Source organism: Melopsittacus undulatus, chromosome 2, assembly GCF_012275295.1.
Source record: "Melopsittacus undulatus isolate bMelUnd1 chromosome 2, bMelUnd1.mat.Z, whole genome shotgun sequence".
NCBI classification, from domain to species: Eukaryota; Metazoa; Chordata; class Aves; order Psittaciformes; family Psittaculidae; genus Melopsittacus; species Melopsittacus undulatus.
The window spans coordinates 60,355,234-60,378,007 of NC_047528.1; the positions used below are offsets into that span (position 1 = coordinate 60,355,234).

General features: G+C 42.5%; 1 protein-coding gene across 1 annotated transcript; it reads right to left on the reverse strand.

Annotated features, from left to right (window-relative positions):
- Nucleotides 1-467: 467 nt before the first annotated feature.
- On the reverse strand, nucleotides 468-20,849 carry ADPRHL1 (ADP-ribosylhydrolase like 1). The gene is made up of 7 exons (XM_005145928.3): nucleotides 20,636-20,849; nucleotides 16,920-17,084; nucleotides 10,486-10,611; nucleotides 7,874-8,014; nucleotides 4,682-4,809; nucleotides 1,900-2,032; nucleotides 468-1,291 (listed from the first exon to the last, which is right to left on the reverse strand). The coding sequence occupies exons 1-7, from the start codon at nucleotides 20,847-20,849 to the stop codon at nucleotides 1,134-1,136; spliced, it is 1,065 nt and encodes a 354-aa protein (XP_005145985.1). The 3' UTR covers nucleotides 468-1,133.
- Nucleotides 20,850-22,774: the final 1,925 nt, after the last annotated feature.

Below are 22,774 nucleotides of genomic sequence, written 5' to 3' on the forward strand. Positions count from 1 at the left end.
TAAAAAGAGCGAAAAAGAGAAAAAGGAAGAGAAAGAAGAAGAAGAAAAAGAAAAGGAAAAATATGGAGAAAAAAAGGAAAAGAAAAAGAGAAGTTGAAGGAAAAAAATGGAGAGAGGCAAGGTGAGGCAAGGCAAGGAAAGGAAAAGAAAAAAGTGAATAAAGGAAACAAAGGGAAAAGTAAAAGAAAGAAAAAGGAAAAAGGGAAGAAGAAAGAGAAAAAAGGTAAAGCAGTTGTAACTATTTTCTTCCTGGGGTTTTTGTTGTGGTCTGACTGGTGAAATATGTCACAGCCTGACTGCTGACCTATTACAACTGCTAGAAGACCTCAGCCAAAAATTCTGATACTGATACAGCAACATAGAATCTGCTCAGTCTAAAAATAAAGAATGATGCTTAGAAAATAGTGTAAGATTAATTTATTTACAAATATTTCAGCCAGTTATATTTTAAAATAACTTTTGTTCTGAAGACTGATGAAGAAGAAAAGCGTAATTCAGAAATTTTAGACACACTGGTGCTTTGCTGCTCCTTGGGGGTATTTTTAGTGTTGGCTTTTCCTTTTCTGGAAGCTTCTAATGTAACAATACCTTGCACCACAGTGCTGATACAGGGATCAGTGGTTCATTAAAAGCTAATCCATGAGACATTAGATTTACAAGTATCACAGACACATTAGATTTGAGAACAAGGAGAAACACAGTGGTGAAAGGATTGTCAAATATACAGAGAATATCCCCATAAGTAGGTACTACCATTAGTTTTGCAGGAAAGCATTAGTTCTAAAAATTAATTTTGTATGTGTAAATGCTGGTCACAGCTGTTTAGCAAGTGGTATTGTGGCAAGTTAGACTGAAATCAGTCAAAGAGGGTTTATTTCTCTTTTTCCATTTGAGATTATCTCACTGGTTCGGACAGTAGCCTTTATACTTGGAAATCCCTACATCTGTAAAAAAAACCCACAAAACTGTAAATATCGAATCAGTCTTGAATAATTCAGCAATCTTCATTCACACACGATCTACATACAGTCTTTCAGACTAACTCTCAGCTAATTCCTTAGCTATGAACATCAGTCAGTTATCTACAGGGCTTGATATAGTCTTTATAGAAAGAGAAAATGGCAGAAACTGCTTTACTTTTCCTCCATGGATAGTCGGTAAAGATTCTCTCCCAAGAACTCGAGCCTCTCCCTTTGTTCCAGGTCCTGGTACAAGCCTTTGGGGACCTTGCTCAGGCCATAAACCAAGCCATACAGGCAGCCGGCGATAGACCCAGTAGCTGCGCTTTCTCCTGCAGGTTTAAACACAATTGCAAGGGTCTCTTAATGTCACCTTCACATACACAACCAAAACCCACGCTGCACACAGGAGGAAATATTAAGCTGCTGATGGAGTGTGATGGGGACACATTGGGTCAGTCCCAAAGGCTTGCACCATCCCATGCCCTGTCTCTGGCAGTGCAGATGAGGATGCCCTAGGGAAGAGAGAAATGGACCAATGCAAGCATGTGGTGATGCCTTTGTGGTCTGTGCTCCTGGGCTAAGGAGCTTATTTGGTGTGGAGAAAATCCACTTCAATGCAACAGCTCTTGCAAGCAGTTGGCCACTGTTAGGGAAAAACAGTGAGGGCTGTGAGCTCTCACCACTGTACCAGGGTGAGTGAGTGACACAGAGCTGCTGCAGAGGGCCCACGCCAGGTGAGGAGGGAGCGGGTGAGTCAGGGCTGGGGTCCTTCCCCCCACAGCTACGCTGGCCCTCCCCAAAGCCCACAGTGCTGCCAGCGAGAGAGTTACCTCTCACAAAGCTGTACAAGAAACAGTGTGCCTCTAAGGTAAGGACAAGGTTTTATCTGCTGGGCACGGGGTGAGGGAGGGGGTTGGCAGGCACAGGGGACCCTCACCTCCGTGGAACATGGAGCGGTTGCAGAGCTCTGTCCAGTCTCCACCGCAGCCCAGCAGGGCATCATAGGCGATCATGGGGGCATCATGGCCTCTTCTCCCCCCCCGGCCTTCAGAGCTCCATCTCCTGTATGTCTGAGGGAGAGATGGCGGTGTCAGAGTAGGGCACTGGAAATGGGAATGTGGGGCACATGGCTGTGCCAGAATGGCTTCTCCTCTGCTAGGTGGGAATAGCTCATCTCACAGGGAAAAGGCATAAGGCAGCTGTGTTGCCTGCACTGCTGCCTACGGCATGGGATAAGCCAGCACAGCAGCTGCTACCACAGCCTAGGTGGTGCCTGAGGTGCAGGTATAAGCCAGCACCTCAGCTAACGAACCAAGTTCTCAACAGGCCAAGAAGTTGGCTTGATTTAAGCAAGCCAAGAATGCCAAAAAGTAGATCAAGAGGGATTCCAAGTTCACACCCTAGAAATTCCCAATTATTTAAAAAAACAGGGTCTATAAGGACTTTCTTTCTCAGTCCTCTTTCTGCCTCTTGGAAATATCTTCAACTCCCTTGTTTCAATTAGCCAGGCTTTATGTGGAGGGTGAAAAGTTCTGATTCAGTAATTTCTTGAGAGGATGAATTTCAGACTGTATTAATTCAAGCCTCGCTCTCTGACTTTTTGTTGCCAAGCCTTTTCCCTCCTCTTCTATGAGCATGTGTTGAACAAAATGAAAAATAATTGGCAAATATAAGAAACATTTCCTCCCCAGGAGAGGAAAGACGAGAAAAAACCCCAAACCCACTGTAAAGTTTGCAAAAGAAAAGCAGGTTTTCTCTAGAGAACTCACTGTTTCCTGCCCCAGATTCTCAAATTAACACTGATAAATTTACAGTAAAAAAAAAAAAAAACCCTCAACTTCCTTTCAAAGGAAACGGGCAACTTTATTTCCAGAAATTTAAGTTACATAATGATAAACTGAATTGCTGCTTGGCTGTACCTTGGCTTCTGCAGCATGTATGAAGTGTCAAAGGGTTTGCATTTCTACCTGTTCACTTTCACCTCTGCCCTTACATACTTGGTTGTGGGTTATCTGCATGTACATCAAACAGGCAAAGTTGGACAAAAGCTTCCCTCTGCTATTTCCATTTTCTTTTTGCAATATAGAGAATTGATGTCTTTATGCTGTCCTCTGCCACACACAAACCTTCCAGCCTCACTGCTGCAGTTTGGATGTTAGTGGAGCAGCACTGACACACGTGTAATACCACCAAAGGCAAGCGGACTAAGCATGGAGGTGCTATTCTGGGCGCACAGGCAGGCAGCTCAAGTGTTGCTCCATTTAGCCCTTCAGATCGCTGATGCTCTGCACACATCTGATGTCATCTCGCCTTGCTGAAACAGCTTTACACTAGGGATAGCTGTCCTTGGGACCAAGCCTGCTGGACTTAACTGCACCAAGGCAGCATTTCTCAGACTTTTCAGAAGTGCAACCTCCTTTCAAGTCCTGTGCCTCTCTGCAGCCCTGTGATGGGATACCAGCCCAGCTTCCCTGGAATGGGCAGGTGAGGACGGGTAGCTCTGAGCACATGGATGTGGGTGTCAACATGCAACCCCTCCTGATGAAGGCACTGAGCTGCTGCCAAGTCCTGGAGGTAGTTCACACATTCCCTCCCTGCTGTAAACTCCTGCAGACGGTAATTACAGCTGCCTCTGACTTACTCACCCTCCAGGAGGTGACCTACTGCTGGCTAGCACTCCCTTTCCAACCATTTTGTTTCCTTTTCTGGGTCCTTTCACAGGGCTGGGCTAAGCAACTCCATCTTAAGGGGATGAGCTCCTTAGAGTCTAACTGACCTGGATGACTTTGGTTTGGTTCCTCCCTTGTTTTGTAGCACATTGTGTCCAGCACGGGAAACTGAGCAGGGCGAGTTGTTTGTTTGCAAAAGTAAAGCTGATCCTGTCTGCCTATTCACTGTGTATGTAACATATTTCAAATGTGTATCGCTGAAAAAAGACTTTTTCTACATTGGCCCATCCTGTATTTAAACATTCAAGAAGGGGTAATTTGTCTGTTATCCCCACATCTCTAGTTATCTCTAAATTTAGGATGCATCCCTACTTATACAAAATGTGCTTTGCTGTTTAGCATTTCAACGTGTAATTCAGAAAGCTGTAAACACTAGGGAAGAAGACACCTTATTTCTCTTGAGTTAAGAAGGTATAACCAGAAGACATAAGCCAAAGGACAGATCATGTATGCTATAAAATACTATCCCATGCAACGTGATGAAACACCATCTCTCAAGACACTTAAAACGAGCCTGGGCACAGCCTGCCTTGGCAGAGAATTGCTTGGGGTGGCTTTCTTCTGTTCAAAGGACCATAACCAAGTCCAACTCCCAGTACCTGGGGGATTTCTGTGGGACTCGGGCCACAACTCCATCAGCCCTTAACTAGAGCTCCTGGCAAGACATTTGCCTTTTTCACCTTCTAATAGACATGGCTTATGTTTTGTACCTGCTTTGGTCATCAACACTTCTGGCCACTAAGTCTGACGCTCTGCACTTTTTCCTCCCATTGTAGCAACCCCAGGACTGGTGCAATTGCTTTTTTATGCTAACACATACCTGAGCCAAGGATGGGAGTTGTTTTTTTCTTTCTTGAAATTTTAGAAAACAAATAAAGACTTCCTGGCAACTCTGACACTGGAAACAGTTAAAAAAACCCTGTCGTGTCCCTTTGAAAATGCCTCTCCCATTTCAGAGCCTTCCTGAGTGCTTTTTGAAGTTGCAGTTACCTTTTCTCTCTCCTCTGCGTCATAGTTGTCTGGAAAAACAGGTTTATTCTGATTTTCATTGTTGATTTCTCTCTCCTCCAAATAAAACTGCCACTTGGCTTCAAAGTAAAACCAGTGCTCCTGATATTCTGGATGCAAAAGAAATCAATGATAGGGGATTTCATCTCAGCAACATTTTCAGTTCTACTTTAATAAATTTTGAAGAAAGTTACAGGATCAAATGACCTGAAAAACTAGGTATTTTGAAGTAATGTACATTAAGCAGTCATATGTACTAAATATGTGTTTTAATATGGAGCAGAATATCTAACTGGAAACAAAAGATGTGAATGAAGAAAATATTTTCAGAATCTCGTGCTATTTTTATGGTATATAAAAATTACCTTAAGTTACATCAAGATGAGCTTTTTAGAGAACTTACTGAGGAACACTCCAAGGAAAAGTTAAGAGTTGATAAAAAGGGAGAAAAAAAACCCAATTCTATGCCAATTTTTTGTATTCCCTTACTATGATTCAAGAATATCTAAAAGAGCTTACATATGCTAAATACAAATTGGCTTCTAACTCAGTTTTCAGGTGTTAATCACATAATTTCTTCAGTATTTCTGTTCTGTTTTCACAGGATTTCTATGTGATCTTTCAGGAAAAAGAAGATAGAAAAGCCCAAGATTTCCATTACATGCATTATAAGTATAAAATATAGTAAAAACCAGGGTAAATAACACACACCTCTGCTGTCTGTGCCCATAGAAATAAGCCTTTTTTAATAACCATAGGTCTTTCTTCTCTTTCTGTCACTCTTAAAAGAGCATCTCTAATCATGCTTAACATTGTGCACATAAATAGTATTACTAAATTCAGTTCATTTTCAAGCCAATGCTCTGGTTCAATCTTTTCATAAAGGCTTTAAAGGGTGTGTAAGTCACACTGACCTCTTAAGCGCATAGACAAACACCCATCTGCAGAAATGAGGACTGAGTGAAACCCTGCCTGGGAAGCTAATGGGGGTGAGGAATTAGGAATCAGTGAGGTGTACCAGACAGCTAGGTATGCCAAGGCAAACAAGTAATTCGGTATGGGACTATCAGTGTACAGTTTAAAATGAAACTGAGCATTGCTACTCTTTCCCTGGCTCTGTCCTGCTTGGTCACTCAGTTACGTGCTGCAAGTGGCTGAGGAGAACACACACAACCAAAACGTTTCTCTGAAGGATGTAATCTGGTTTTGCTTCTTTTCCTAAAATGCAGTACAGGTGATACTCTTTGGCAATTAAGATCTTTAAAGAGGTTCAACTCTATGTAAAAAAATCCAAACTGCCTTCTGGGGCCTGATCCTTTAACAGCATTGCCAGCTCCCCAATTTCAGACAGGGATGAGCCTTCAACCACATGCGTGATAGTGCCTGGGAATGTCTTTCTCTGAGTTCATGGTCTGATTTTCCCTGATTGCAATGAAGCCGTTCACTAGAACAGTGAAAACAGTGGGATGTTTAGAGAAACAGTGAACGTGTGTTCACAGCTATCAGGCAATGGAAGCATCTTGAAGAAAAAAATAAGTTATACAAAGAAAATATTGATTGATGTAAACAACTGGTTAACATAAAATACTGACACCCACTCCATCAGCTGGTTACAAGACTGCTTTTAGGAATACAGGTGACCTGGCAGGTTCCTTTCTTTGTGGGGTTTTGGTTTTTTTCTTATTTCTCCCATGACCATAAATGATAAATACGTCAAAAAATAGTGCCTTCTATGTAGCACCTCAGCAAGCAAGGATGTGGGATTATTTCAATGCACAGCCTCAGAAACAGAAGGATCAAGAGGTTACAGGAGAATTTTCCTGCATGGATGACATGTAGCATGGTCAGAAATCCCATGCCACCAGCCCTAGTAAAGCTCGACCCCATCCCTTGAGCACAGCCTGAGACAACAGTCACATTCATGTCTATGGGGCTATCTGGCAAGTAATTGCAACTAAATATCAGAGAGGGGTGTTGAGTCAAGCCCTCTGCAACCGAACACTGTGTTATTCACTGGGCATAATGCAGCTAAAAAAGAGTTTTCTAAAACTGGAGGATGCTGGCAGGATTTCTTTGCAGGATTTCTTCACCAGCCAAGGAGCTGAACTTTAGTGCAGGAGACTTTTCCCACTTCCAAAATAGGACAAAACTCAACAATACGGGCAAGAGCCGGAGAGCGTGCCTCGGGAGCCCAGGACACATACCTCCATGCCGAGGGGTCCTGCCCGGGTGGAGTGACAGGGACCTGCTGCGAAGCCACTCAGAGAAGAGCTCACTTACACTAATCCTGCACCTGCTCCTCATAGGTCTCAGCTAAAATAATCCTGGTGCACGATGAGGCATAGGGGAAAACGTGGGGTTTTTCAGAAAGGCTCTCGGGTGAGCTTTCCAGATTTTAAAGTGGCAGCTTTTCTTCCCAGGTAAACCTCCATTTCTGAGTGCTCGTGAGCAGATTTCCATTGAATTCAATCTTTCTCAACAGCCATCCTTTAACAGAAAAACCTATTTCCTCTATGTTTTAATGCAATGATACTTGTCTGTTCACGCAGGTTTCACGGTTACAAAGACATCACTCCCTGGGAAGAGGAGACTAAAATACTTTTGCCCTGAAGATCACATATATTAGTAACATAGCAATATCAAGTTCAGTAGTTGTATTGCACTCAGTTGTTTTAAATCAAGGATAAAACAGGCTGAATCTTAAATATTTGTTCAGAAAAGCAACAAGTCAAACCTGAATTTGTGGTCAAAAGTTAACACTTGGTCAGGGGGCATCTGCAGGGGAACTTCTGGCAAAATGAAAAATGTCAGTGGGGTTTCTTATAGAAAATATTGGACTGTGCTAATTGATGGGAGCTGAATAATTTATATCTCAGCAGTCATTTTGCCTAATAACCCACTAAATATAATTTCCTCCCTCCCCTTGCACAGCAGTCTTTGAAGACTTCCTAAAAATAAAGCTGTGCATCATCATTGCTATTTGTCTTTGTATTCTTGCCACCGATATACCAGGCAATTAACAGACAGGAGAAGAAGAGGGCACCACCTGTGAAGAGCTTACAGTCTGAGCAGAGAAAGCAGCAAAATGGAGAGACTGGGAAGTGATGTTTCTTCAGTGTCTTTCTAGTTGAACATAGCTTTAAGAAAACAGCTCTTTAGATTCAGACACGTTACCTGCCATGTGGCGAATTGTCTTCTTGCAGTATTCCTCAGCCATCGGCACAACCTTCATCATCTCTCTTCCCCACTGCACAAGGGGTTTCCCCTGTATTGCATATGCCACAAAGAGAGCTGTGCACAGGGACCCTAGAAAGCCTGGAATTCATAGGTAACAATGATTACCAATGTGCAGTTTGCGCCTGTACCATCCATGTCACATCCCCCATAAATCATTAGCAGAATGCCTGATAGTTGTTGGGTAGATTAACGAATGTACATAACCTACCTCTGCTCATGGCATGTTGGGGTTCTTGGCTAATGTGTAGTGTCTGTTGGTTTACAACTTTACATAAAAGGGAACTTCTCAATGGTGTAACATGACAGAAATCAAGGGAAGGGTCATAAGTATGATCCACTAATGTAATACTACAAATCTTCTAATAGAAGTTGCGTGAAATACATGACTCATGCAAAGTGGTTCAGGTACAAGCTATATCAGCTTGCTTGCAGATTCATCCAGCACAAGGGATGTGGTTGATAGATCTAACAACTGTTTCTGGCTCATTTTATTCCAAGGGGACAAGTACATGTCTTACTTAGACAATGGCTTTTTTCCCATGTCTCCTTAGAGGAAAGAAACAATTATCCAAATAAGACATGCTGTCTGTCTGCCTGGTTAGGTCAAAGTCTTCCACTTTGGACACAAATATACTTAAGATGAACTTTCTGTTGGTGGGCACTCAACAATTCCATGACATCAAACACAGAGGGCCTTGTTTTTAGTATTTGTTTGTGCTCTTGACATTCTCTCAAAGACAACAAAACCAATCTGTGGAAAAGGTTAAGAAAACAACTCAGTCATTTAAGCAAGCCCTGGGTGAGTGAAGTATGGATGCATATGGTTCTTGCTGTGCAGGAGTCCAAAAGCATTCACTTGTGCTTAGAGGCAAACATGAGCTTCACGTATTTTGCTGAAGATAAAACTTACTTGGTTTAGGAGGTTACAAATCCAGATGAGACAATTACTAATCCTTTCTGCTGTAATGCCTGCAATACTGGATCAAGCCCTACAGCATCTACCCCAACTACCATAAAAATCCTTGAGTGCCACATTAAGTGTGAGGGTCACAGCAGAGGGTTTAGAGGGTGATGCAAAAGGCTAGCAGGAGGCAGTAGGACAAGGTAGTGCAGAGGGTGGTAGAGATTGGGGTGTGCTCAGGTTTTTTGGGGACTGGCAGTCTCCTCCTGCCCACTCCCCAGGTAGCTCCCTTCCCCTGCTGCTTTTGCTCTGCTCTCCCTACTCACTGCAGCCCTCACACCAGGTAAGAAAGCAAGACCCAGCTGAGGTCTCTTGCTCTGCAAATAATGCCAGTGTGGAGTGAACCTCACTGGTTTGGCTTCTCTACTCCCCAGAGCTTCTAGACTAGCTTATGGGCAACTTTAATTACACAGCTTAATTGTTTTTAACAGTGACAGCCCTTCTCATCCCCTTGCCTGATCCTCTTTGAAGCAAGATGTGTCTGTGGCCTTTGCAACTGCCAGTAGCATCAAGGTCTGTGGCTTCACTACGCAGAACATAGGGAAAGACTCCTTTTGTCTGTTTGCTTCAGTCCTTACCAACATGTCAGTTGAGTTTTGTCTTTGAGTCTTTGAGTTACGAGAGTCACAACTGGCCTTTCTCTGGCACCTTTCAGTTCATGGTAGTGAAGGCCATGGTGAGCCTTCCACCCTGCTCCTTTCTGACTCCCTGATGTGCCACTTGTTTCTTTTCCCAGCTGAAAACTCCTTCTGGATGTAATTTCTCCTTGTATGGAAGGTGGTTGACAACTTGGGTGCCATTTTCTGGCTCTAGTGTGTCCTTACTGAGGGGGAGACCCAGGCTGCAACCAACTTACTGCTGTTAATGCACCATGGGCTTTATTGGCTTAATGATACTTTCTGCTTCGCTTTCAAGTCTTTTCCTCTAATTTTATGTCATCCTGATGTTTTTTCCGACTGCATCACAGCACTGTTGAATGTGTCACCATTCATTACGCTTTTATTTATTGCTGTTTAAAACAGGCAGAATGAATACATGTATGTGTAGCATAAAATGATCTGAATGACAGACCTGAATATTCAGAACAATATTAAATTATTTGTGTTTTATTTAGAGAATATTTCAGATTGTGTTTTGAAATATGTGGAGTTATAGTTTCTGGTGGTTTTCTGCCTTTACCTACAGTGATTGGATAAGACAAAACCTATCAAGAGAAAAATGTTTTTATCCTTTGAACCATAAACTTGCATGATAACAGCGAGTCATCTAGATGTATGTGAATTCTAAATTTAGATCAGGGCAAGTGATATGAGTATTGTTTGGACAAGACAGGTTGTGTTTGGTTATTGGGATTTTAGGAGGGAAAACTCCAACGCCTGAGGTTGCTCTCTGCATAATATAGAAACAAATATATAAGCTGAAGTAGAAGTAATATATACATTTATATGTTATCCAAAATTCAAATGGAGGCCTTCAAGTCTGCAAAGCAGAAGGGGCTTAACTAGGTGAGCTCACAGGAGCCATGGTAGTCCCCACAGAAGCAACAAGCAGCCTCAGGGGCTTCAGCTGGTAAATCAGTGGATCATACCTGTAGGATGGTTATGAGTCATTCGTCCACATTCAATGCTCACTTCAATAAGGGACTCCAACTTTTCCGGCTTCCAGTACCGCATCCCTAAACACATAGCTTTTGTAGATGCTCCAAATCCAGAACCTAAAGTAAAAAGATAATGCCAAGCATTTAAAAGGAGACTAATGATACACAAATATGCTGATAAAATGTGAAACAAGCACATTTTATTTATTCAAGTAATGAGTGGGGACTCCTTAGGAATGGGAACTGAGTTAAAAGTTTTGAAAGATTTTTGCAAGGAGTTTTGCTTCTACACAGTCATTCTGGTTTTACAGGGATATTCCAATATTCTCAGGTGCTACGAAGAGCATAGTGGGTTCAGAAAGCAGTGTGTTCTCTTGTCCACAGTGCTTGCTTTATTCAAGCTCTCATGCCATCTTTACTCTTTCTTGGCTGACACCGCTTCTTTTGCTTGTTCCAGATGCCAGCACTAGAAACAGAAGCTTGAGAAACAGATACACTTTTACTACGCCCTTATTTTAGTAGTCTTCATGCTGAAAGCACACAAAACTCTTTGTATGACTATCACAGCTGATCTTACAATTTTAATTCATGTTTCATCCTAGAGAGCCCCACAGGTAGGCCACTAAATTTTTTCTGCTATGTACAAAAATAGTGTGTCCAAACATAAAAGAATTTAAAAGCTATGGAGCCAGCTCCTCCAAAGTCAGGCAATGTCAGAACTGAAGCTTTCTATGCAAATTGAATTTAGTGTACACACTCATTATGCTATAGCCTGCATTTACTAAGCTTGGTCTTCAGAATTTCTGCCTTGCAGAGCACGGAGTTTATTTGTTGAATAGCTAATTCAGAATTCTTTTAATCCTCAGCATTCAGTGCATGATCTCAGGTGTTGAACTTTTAAACATTTAATTGACTAGAGAGTTAAATTTGCTAATGAGTTTCTTTGCAGTGCTTATCACAGTAACATCAGGATCTCACAGAAGTTTTAATGAGCTTATCTTCACAAGGCACCAGTGAAGTGATTATCTCCTCTTTGCAGCTCCAGAGCCAGTACCCAAAAAAGCATTAACTCATTGCAGGCCTCCACGCTGAGATGGATAGGGTTTAATTTTTCAAAGTACTTGGCATTTTTCAGAACTGTCTTTGCTCAATCACACTTCCCAGTGACCTTGGATATAGCTGAGACCAACCAGCATTTCTCTACTTGGTCCCTGGAAGATAAGGGGCATATTTATGCTTCCTAATTTTAGCCTGGGTGGAACTTGTGTTAGGAGCACAGTCTTTCCCAGATAGGCAGTATGGAGAAAGGCTGTATCTCCATTTGCTAGTATAATGGCATAGCAGGAACAATTCACTGGTCAGAGTGAATTGAAGCAGCAGATACCAAGGAGCCAAGGTCAGAGCTTTTAGTCACTTATCTTGAGAAGACACCTTAGCTGCTCTCCTTGGCTATGCCTACCATGGGTGCACAGCACCAGGGGCTCTCTTGGAGCACTGATTGTTGTTGAGTGTCATCCCAAGAGGCTCCAGCTCTGATGTCCTAAGATCATGAACGTGATCAAAGTATTTTAGTGGTGGTGTCAGGAAGCTTTACTTCAAGCCAAAATAAAGCCTGAGCCAAACTAATGTAAACCACCCATTGACATCTCCAGGTGCAGTACAGACCAACTAGGACCAGAATTTCTCTCTTGAGGGAAGAGCTCTTCTCCCTGGAGAGCAGCTATCCTGAGTGACCACCCATCCTGAGTGAGCACCCTGGTTAGATAATCTAATTAGGTTAGCTGAAGACATATCTTCCTTTCCTCCTCAGTGTCTAATGTGCAAATTTTGTGTCCAAAAACTCTTCCAAAAGGCCAAACAACTGATAAATGTGCCATGAAAGACTTTACAAAATGCCATTTTATTCCCTGTAAGCCCAGAGTTTGCATCCTCATCCCTCATTAGCCTTCCTGATAACAGTGAAAAAGGCCATCTACAAAACACTTTCGGCCACTGCTCCTGAAGAAAAGGCTGTATTTTTGTCCTGCAAATCGCGTGTTTGCTCCTGTAGCTCACATATGCTGCAGCTGTAGCACCTGGTTATAAGGAGTCAGGAATAGATCAAACTGTCTGCTTATCCCACAGATCACACAGAAATCACAAGGAAGAGTTAGGAGAGAAATCCAGTCTTCCAGAGCACCAGTCAGCTTAACTGGGAGAACGTATCTTCCTCTCCTTGCAAGACCAAAGTCTTCATTAAACCATCTGCTGCCACAGAGCATTGGATGAAATTCTTCTTCACTATGCAGTTCTGTTTCCTCCAAAGGACATAATCCATGCTGGTTATCCAGGAAGAAAAGGTGCGGTACTATACAGAGCTGCTAATAAAATGACATATCTTAGTATATCTGAAGTGGGTGATGCACTACAGTAATCTGACTGCTGGTCTGAAGGAGCTTGTATTTACAAATTCATTGTTTCCTCAGTGTAGGAAGTCATATTAGAACCCTCTGCAGACAAGCAAACTCAGTAATGAAAAATGCTGTCACATGCAGTAACATTAAGCCTAGACAGGGCTTCAGGTGAATAGTAGCTGTCTGCTCCCATGTCTCAGTATCTGCCATTTGAATTGATGAAGTAAGGGACAGCAAGGCTAGTCCAAGCAACAGGTGAAATGTGTGTAAGAACATAAGGATTGTCCTCCACAATCAGACCAGAGGTTAACCTAACTTACCATGTCTGACAGTGGCCAAGGCAGAGGATGATGGGAGCATGATGAAATTAACCTTTATACTGCTGCTGACAATTCGCCTCCCTCATCCAGGAGGCAGTTGGCTGTTGGTCTTTCTGCTCAGTAACCCTTGAAGGGTTTCCCCTGGGTGACTTTGTCCAGCCCTTTTTTTGAACTCATGAACTGTAACATCTACAAATTGACATGGGAAAATGGTTGTGCAGCTCAATCTGGTGTTGTGTGGAGAAGTCCTTCCTTTTTCTTGTTTTAAACACATGACCTGCCAGTTTCATTTGAAGTCCCTCATTCTTGTGCTGGAGGAGACAGTGGGCTTTCTCTGTTCCTACTCATATTGCCCACGTTATCTATCACTTTACAGCTCTCTATCATACTGTCTCAGACACCACAGCCTATGGAGTCAGTTTTTTACTGATCTAACCATACTTCCTCATATCCTTTCCAGTTCTCTTACATACTTTTGGAGGGAGAGACCAGATTATATACAGTAATCAAGAACAGCAGCTATGGATTTATACAGTGGTGTAAGCATATTTTGTGTTTTGCTGTGTGTTCCTTTCCCAGTCATTTCTAAGCATCTATTTGCCTTCTGGTTCTTACTGAGCACTAATGCAACTTTCTTGTATAACTACTGTAGCTCCGTAATCCTTTCATCCCTTCCCTGGATAGTAACTGAAGCAGCAACTATGTATATAAAATTAGGTCCCATCCTTCCCTTATGACTTTTCACTCATCTGCTTTGCATTTGGTTCTGCTAATGCCACACAGTTATTCACCACTATGAGCATCTTCAATGGATCTGCATCACACGAACTTTGACTTTGCCAACCCACTATGCACTTGCATTTCTGGATAGTTTGAGGACATGTTGAACACAGAGCTCCATCACAGGTTCCTTCTTCTCTACAGAGGAGACAGACTTCAATCTCCAGCTCTTAATTTTCTCTCTTTTAACCAGTTGTCTATCCTCAGGAGAACGTTTCCACCATCCTGTACCAACTTAGTGCCTTATCACTTAGTGCCTTTGGTGAGGGACCTTGTTGAGAGTCTTTTGGAAATCCTAACAAACCATCTTCACAGTGTCTCCTTTTCCCTCCTGTTTATTTGCTACTTCATAAGCTTTCTAATAGGATTCTGAGGTGCGACTTCTTGTCACAAAAGCTGTGTTGACATTTTCTAATTACATAATTTTCATTCGTGCACTAGATTAATCTCTTTTAGTCTGTAACACCTCGTCATGCTTTTCTTCACTCTACGTCTGTGGAATAGCAAACATCATAGAATCATATAAAACATTTTGGAAAAGACCTTCAAAGCTCATCTATCCAGCCCTCCTGCAAAGAGCAGGGACATCTTCAACTCAGATCAGGTTGCCAAGAGCCTGATGGCTTCCAAGCCCTGAAAAAGGTGTCTTTTGTGACTACAGACCTTTCTGCACGAGAACTTACAGCCTGGTACCTTTATGTCCTATCTGTCTGTGGCTTACCCTTCACTTCATTTTTGTTCCACAGCCTTCTGCATTTAACCCACACTTTTTCCTCGTGGTTCTCTACCAATGCCTCCAGCAAAAAGGCACCATTCTCAAGTGCTACTAGGAAGCCCAGAAGCTGCTCCAGTAGCTGCAAATAAAGACTTGCTTAGATGCTGCAGCCTCAGCCTGCAATACACAGTTCATGGTAGACCCATCCTACCATCTGTCTAGTCTTTCATGATGGCTCTGATGGCACATCTCTAGTTCAAGGGATACCATCTCACCCAGATTTCAGTTCCAGCTCTCAAACATCAGCAATTCTCTTCTGAACAATTTGAAGTTTTAGCAACGGAATAAAATTTTTTTTACTATGTCTCAGAAACAGCATTCATCTGCATCGAAACTTTAAATGAATGCTGACAGAAAAACAGACAAACAGCGGTGACAATTTTACACTTGAACTTATCAACATCATAAACTAGAAACAAGCTCTTGAGATGGAAGGTGTTAGATAGCCTTGGGCAGGTCTTCTGGCAGCTGCAGGAATCTTACCAGGCTTTAACATAATCCAGATAGCTCTGCAATGAGTGTGGCAATGAGCACAACATGAGATGGCAGAGACACACAGGACAGTTTGACTTGAGAACTCAGTGTGCTGACTATACCCACAAGGATTTGAGCAGAGGACTGTCATATAAGCGATTCAAAATTACCTAAGCAAAGCTTTCACTGGTCCATGAATGCTGGCATATAAATTCTTGCTAGAAATGAGATAAGAGAGAATGACTGCCGGAAAACAGCATTTTGGTTCCAGCCCATCCAAATACCATCTGACTGCAAGGCATTCAATGCCCATGGAATGTTTTTGCCTTGAGAATAAGTTTACGAAGATTCAATTAAAAAGCTAATTATGTCCATAGCAGTGTCAGGTGCCACAGGAGGTTGAACATCCCCACCTCAGGTCACTGTTTCTTTTGGGGGCAAAAAGGCTTCTTGAGATGTTCAGGATGACCTTTGTCAGACCAGATGGAGAAGGTGGGCTTTAGATGTTGGGTCTCAAGGCAGGAATTCATTTTAGATCCTTCTAGCCCAGAGTGTCACAGAAACAAATAGTTCATCATGGAAAGCTGGGGAGGAGGAAGGCTGAAAGAAGAGATGTAGCTCTCACAAGGCAACACACCACAGAGCAGCCATGCTCCACTGCTGGAGGTGTCAAAAGCTGCCTAGAACCAGCAGCAGCTCCCACAGTTATTTGACAAGATCCTACTTGTTGTCAATCAGAAAACATGATGACCACTGAAGGAGCACTTTCTCAGATCTACCTGGCTAATGGCAGAGTGGGCAGAATACATAGGGAGGGGACCCTTTTCCCTCCCAAGAGCTGCTGTGAAAAGTGGGAGGCTGAGTGAAGGATGTTTTTTGTGCCCAAGACAACTGACTGTAGAGACCCAGAAATAGCCATGGCATTTTGCCACAGGGTCTTTGCCACAATGTTGCATCAATATGCAATGTTGTTGAGTGGTGCCAATATGTACTGTGGTGGTAGAGTGTCACACCAACACAGCACAACATCTATGTGAGCTGCCATCATCTTGTGGCTGTCTAGGTCTACCTCCTCTGATGATGCAGTGTCTCCACAGGCTTTCAAGATTAATGGCACTGTATGGGTATATGCGTACGCATGTGCACATAGATGCATGCATATTATTTAACTTGAAGTAGAAATTCAATTAATCATAAAATGAAATTGTCATAAAGAGAAAGAACGAGAGGATCAGGGGTAGGGAAACAGGGCTAGGAATGAATACTAGGGGTTATCAGCAGAACAGTTATAGTTATTAGTAGGGCATCCGCCTGGAGAAAAGTCTCTGTGCCATCACTGAAAAGATGCAAGACTACAAATTTTTAAACAAAAACTGGCAGAAAATATTTCTTAAAATAGCCATTAAACTGAAGGTCAAAGATCTGGACCCCAAGAAACAAAGCCAAAACCAAAGTCTCTTTAAATAGATGCTATAGTGGGAAGGGTTCATTTATGAGATGACATAGTGCCCTACAGAAGGAATTCCTGGCAGACCTCTTGCCATCCTTAGGCAAGCATGGAAACATTTCAGAGGTAGTGGCCTTTGATGTAAGGGGGGAAAAGGAAGCAAGTTCCATACAGCCACAAACACTGAAAGCATGCATTATTCAAACCAGGATCTATAAATGGAAATGGTACCATACCCTTTTCATTGAACGGTGTGTGCCAAGCGAGGAGGTGGTTGTCTGGTTTTAATTCCCTGCAGCCTTCAATGGTAGCAGGGTCTGGTCGCCTTCCTGAGAGCTTATCGATAGCATCCACGTAGCGTTTTACCAGCTCCCGGTACAGGTCTTCCAAACAACAGTACTCTGCTCAGAGACAGGAAGAGAAGGCTGCTACTCAAAGGCAGAAAAGCAAGAGAGCACAGAAAGCCAGCAAGCTCATTATGCATTTAAGCAATGTTCCTGTTTCCACTTCCAATACTCTGAATTATTTTTATGGTGCCACTGCCAACACATGTTTACACACCTTTGAGAGTGGGCTGGAGGCAGAACAGTCTCATCTCTCTGTTCTCATATTTTCCTGCATTCTTTTCCACTTTCAGTTCCTTTAATTGGAAAGATGAAGGCATTCCGTCAGCAGTAGGTGCTTGGGGGCTTTATTTAGGCTCCATGATATGAAGTATTTGCAGAGTTGTTTAAAGTGAGTGTGTGGCTGCTGTGGGGACTGGGTGTGCACAAGAAGCCAGCTGTGCCTGGCTCGGCTGGTGCCTTTGCTGTTATTTACAGATGTGAATCCAACTTAAACATGAAAGCCTATTTCTTTCTTAAACTATCACTGATTTTATTAAGAGGCATGGGATCAAACACAAAAGCAAATCAGTGACCTTATATTTTAACCTGCACTTATTTTCTCTAAAATTTGTAGGTCTTCCATGCAGGCATCCCAATATTTTGTGTCACTAGCCAGAAGGGTGAGCTTTCATAAAAATGAATACAAAGATCAGTAAGGGTAGAAAATCACTGCAGTCTGTAATATTTCCAGCAGATAAATTTCTTGCTGGAATAAGTTTACTAAAAATGTCTGTCTATTGCTTATTTTTACCAAGGCTTACAGGCTTGCCTGAGGAGGGGCCTTCTTCCTCTTAAACACACAGGGGGAAGTCTCTTCAGTATCGCTGCTTCTCTCAGCTGCTGTTACATGTTGTTGGGCTTGAAGAACCCTGCCCATGGCTCTTGCTTCCACTGGCATGTATTGCAGTTGTGCAATCAGTGGGAACTGAGGAGGCCACTGGGATTTGTCCATTTGTTCATCTCTACATCATTCTGTGTACTTAGAGAAACTCCATTTAACACTTTGTTTGATGCACAGATTGAATGACACAGCAGGGGAAGTTCTTCTAAAAATATCTTTATTTTGTTAAAAATGGTGATCTCTTGAAATCCACAGAAGAGGCTTAATTTATGAGAAAATTTGGAGACCTGCAATCCAGAACCACACTAAAGTAATAGTTATTCAGATAGGCAAATAAAGAAGATGCAGGGTAAAATCAAGATTCCTTTCCTTTCACATAAAAAATAACATGTCAGTTACACTGGCAACCCCACATACAATCCTAAAGGAACAAGATACTTTCAAGCTGCCGACTCTCTCCACATTTAGGAATCGGGTGTCTGTTTATCCGGATGTGAGCCAGGAGCAGGATTTATGGCTCAGCAGCTTCTGCAGAAGAGCCAGAGCCAGAGTTCCTGTGGTCCAGCACCTTCGGGCTGCCCAAGCCGACTGCAGTTCCTGCACCTGGATCCAGGCTGCTCTCTCAGCCATCAAGCCAATAGGACAGGTTCTTTCTTTAGAAAAGGACCCTTATTTTTTGCTACACATGATTCATGTTTTTCTTGTTGGAGGAATAGTTCCCCTGGGTTTTATGATGCTGTTCTCATTCCTCTCTTACGGGACAGATTCCTGCTGGAAGCAGACATTTCATTTATCCACCATTATAGGGTAATTTTTCAGTCTGTGCACATGGTAGATTTGGGGAGTGTCAGCTCAGTCTGCAGTAGCGCCAGCAACCACCATGCTTCTGGCCACAGCCTTCCTGGGATGTTCTCCCTGCAAGTAGCAAAGCGCTGACCAAAATCACCTCCTCAGGTGAGAACTGGTTTTATCCTTAACACAAACCTCTGCATCATGTTTGGCTGCTGGTAGTGTCCCAGACATCTGATATTCTTTAAAATCTCAGTCTTCACAACAGAGAGGGCTCCCCGCTGCATGAGGAAGGCAGGGCCTCTCATAGACCCGTATTCACCTTCTTTAGCTTCATCTCTGTTGACCTGGGCGATTTGGCACGCAGGCTGGGCTTGGAGCAAGCGCCATGGCTTTTTTGTGTTCCCCTTGCCAGGAGAAGACAGTACTGCAGGTAGGGGTGGTTCTGTTTCCCCTGTGGGAAGCTTAGAGGAAGACTCATTTTTCCCCATCCAACAGTGTTACTATGAAATGAAGATTTCTCATTAAAATCCCCCACTCCAGCTTATAGCTTTCTCACCAGCCCGTAAAAGCACCTTTCTGAAAAGCTTGTTTGATCAGGCCAAAGAAATGGGAGTGCAGAATAAACATAGCTGATGGAAATTATAGCTGAGACTCCTTTTGAGACACAGTGCTCCTCCTATATTTAAGGAGTGAGATTTATTGTTTCACTGTCAGTCTAACTGGCTTGATTACCCAGAAGTTATGGTTTTAGTAAGTTCAATAAGCAAGAAAAATATGATACGTATTTAATCATAGCCTATATTCAGAAATATGTTAGTCATCTTTTTCCTTGATAGGCTGACATCTTGCCCTTATCTTTAGTGTATTAGCTACCCCTGAAACCATTGGCTAGCTAATAGCCAAGTATGAAGTGTCCAACACACTCTTCAACTGATCTCTGTGTACTAAATTTAGAGCTGATTGGAAGCAGGCAGATAAAGTGGTGAAACAGAAGCACAAGGGAAATTTCATTGATGTGAAGGATACTTAGCTACATTGTGAGCTTCTGCTACTGTTACGTGGTTTAGGAAAAATCAGGAATATCTTTACAGAGATCAAAAAATGGATTAATTCTGAAGAGGCAAAATACTGCTGAAGGGTCACTGTCTTCTGGTGTACTTTTGATGATGATTGTAGTCTCAGAAAGCTCTAGCTGGATGGGTTAAATTGTCGATACAAATATTGTTGTATCTTACAAAAGGATATTACTATCTTAAGAAAAACCAACAGTTCTCTCTCAAACTCTCATGATTTTAGAAGACATACAGTAATAACTTCCACTATTCAGATAGACTTTATTATAAATATGTTAGAATATTTGTTTTGACTAAAGACACAGAACTCTCCTTATAAAGCAGTTTGTTCCTTTTCTGGCCTTGCTGGGCAACCCTTTGCCCCAGGGGCAGGAAAAAGGAGACAGCAGCAGTGATTTCAGCCTGAAAGAGGTATTAGAGGACTCTACTCCAGCCTGGAGTTCTGGATACAAACATACTAAAATTCATTTAGGAGAGCTCTTATCTTTTACAGAAGAATTTCTAGTGGCTATATTATTCATTGATGTATTCCAGCATACAGATAACCTACTTAGCAATTATTTTTGTTATGTTGGACATGTGATATTTCAGTCTTTGAGCTTCAACCAAGACTATAAACTTATGAAAAATATGAGAACTCCTCCACACTCAAGAAATCAAAACTCTCCAGTTTGGGTGATAGTCATAGATTATACTCATACAGGAGAGAAACTAATGCACATTATCATTCACATAAGCAGTATTTCTGACACGCTTTCTCATTACTTCCCCAGCACTCAGGCTTAGAATAACTAATAGAAACAGCAGCTAGAGAGTTTTGCTCCTTTCCAGACAGCATCTGTTAGTTCCATTGTACCTACCTGTGATGACAGCCTCTGCTGTAGCCATGTGCATGAGCGTGTTGTCACTTACTGGCCACTTGTCAGAAGAGAGCACCAGGTTCTCAAGCCCTCCAATTTCCTTCAGCTCCTGCTGGATTTTTGCACCTAAGACATTGTTTTCTCGGGAGAAATTGCGGTAACCGAGAGCATCTCCAACCCCTGCCAGCACAAGCGCAGCCTTGAATTTATCCATCCCGAGACACTTTCCGCTTTCCTTTTGTCTGAGACAACCACCGAATCTCAATCTTCCTTTGTTCCTTTGCCTTCAGCTCAGCTCCCCCAACACTTTATATCAGCCATTGTGTCACACTGAGAGCGCACTCTATAAGGCAAGGACTTCCTTTTCTGGCTCTGCAGATGCCACCTCTTGTCCAGGACCCGACGGAGAGGAAATATTTTATAACCCAGGGATTTTTCAGGGGCTTTATTCAATGCAACCACAAGAGTAGACCTGCTCAAAATTGTTTCTGCACCCCAGTGTAAAGCAAGCCAGGAAATCCTTAGCCCTACCCAGCATAAGTAACTCTACACCCAGAAAAACAGATGGCTCCACAGGGGTGTTCATTTGTTTAATAACTTGTAAATTAATATTTCCCTTCCTTTTTCTGATATGCTGGAGTCAGGCTCCCTTTCAGGGACCAGTCAGAAGGAAAATCTGTCAAAAACAGGAGTTCCCAAACTGTAAACACTCAAATGAGTGGTCAGGCTGGAAGAAACCTAGTCAAATGTGGACAACCTCTCCCATTTTTAATTGTGCCTTATGGCGATACTCTGTGAACAGCTCTCTTGCTCTGTTCTACCTAGGACAAGGATGCTTTGCTAATTCACTTGTGGATAAACACCAAGCAAAACATCAGCTTCTGTCCCACCCCTTTTACTCCCTGGCAAAGAGTGACTTTTTCCTAAGGTGCAGCCCACACTTGAAATCTGGAAGGAAACTATCTGAAAGATGTACTTAAATGGATCCTCTGAGGCTGAGAAAGTTCGTGAAGAATCTCATTTTGTAAGAATTAAGCTTTATTGATACCATCCTTTCAAACTGGATACTTGTGCCATTATGTGCTTTGTTCTGTTATTGCTATTTTTTTCTGTACTTCTGCCATGCACTGCAAGAAGGGGATATGCAGTCTTGCGGCTTTTTAAATGTGTTTTGCCCACAAATTCATCTCTGTGTAGGCTCAATATCTTCCTTCAAGGAGTCTGCTGAGACTGACTCAGATCATGCTTCTGAGTCACCATCCATGCTGTCTTAAAGACTCACAAATTACTACTACTTTAAAGATAGAGACAGAAACACAAATGTAAATATAAACTTAGGTAGATAAACAGAAAGCTTTGATGGGCTTGACTGTAGTTTTGATAAAGAATAACTGGGAAAGGTCTTTGTTTTTCTATGATCTCTTCCAGAAAGCAGTACTGATTGCCATTTGGATGGAAAAAACCAGCAGTGTAAAGGAAGCATCATCCTCCTACCACCCAGAGCACTAAGCAGTTAATCATGGGCTCAGTTATTGACATGTGTAGAAATATCACTGTACTTCACAAGAAACCTCAGTGCAGTTTCAGAGTACAGATAAGCCTTGCTATTCTTATTCTATACTATAAGAATCAAGGTGCCAAAGTGGTGAAAGTAGACTCAGTTACGCTCTCATTTTAAAGATCATGGCCTGGGTAGTGGAAGTGCTGAGTATTGAGATCTCTGAGTCTCTTCACTGCTAGGAAGGAACAATTCTGCATGGAAGAGGCAAAAAAAAAGGCAGTTATGCTTCAGTATACCAGGGGCATTACATAGGGGAAATGCAGGGCCAAGTGTTCTACAGTGGGGCTGTGGCCAGCCTCCTCTAGAGACAGCGAGATAACTTGGCATGAGCAGTGAGGATGTCAGCCCCTCTGCCCTGTGTGGCTGTGGTAACAGGCATCACCTCCCAAAACAGGGCACTGAAGCAACATGGGTAATCTTAGTGTTAACTCTGTGCTGTCAGTTACCTTTGGCTCTGCTTGTTTGAAAGTGAACACTCAAAATGGGCAACTAAGGCCAAGGCAGCTCACAAAAACCACACCAGGCAGAAGCACTGATGTTGATGTCTCCTTTACAGGCCCATGCACCCTTCTGCAGCA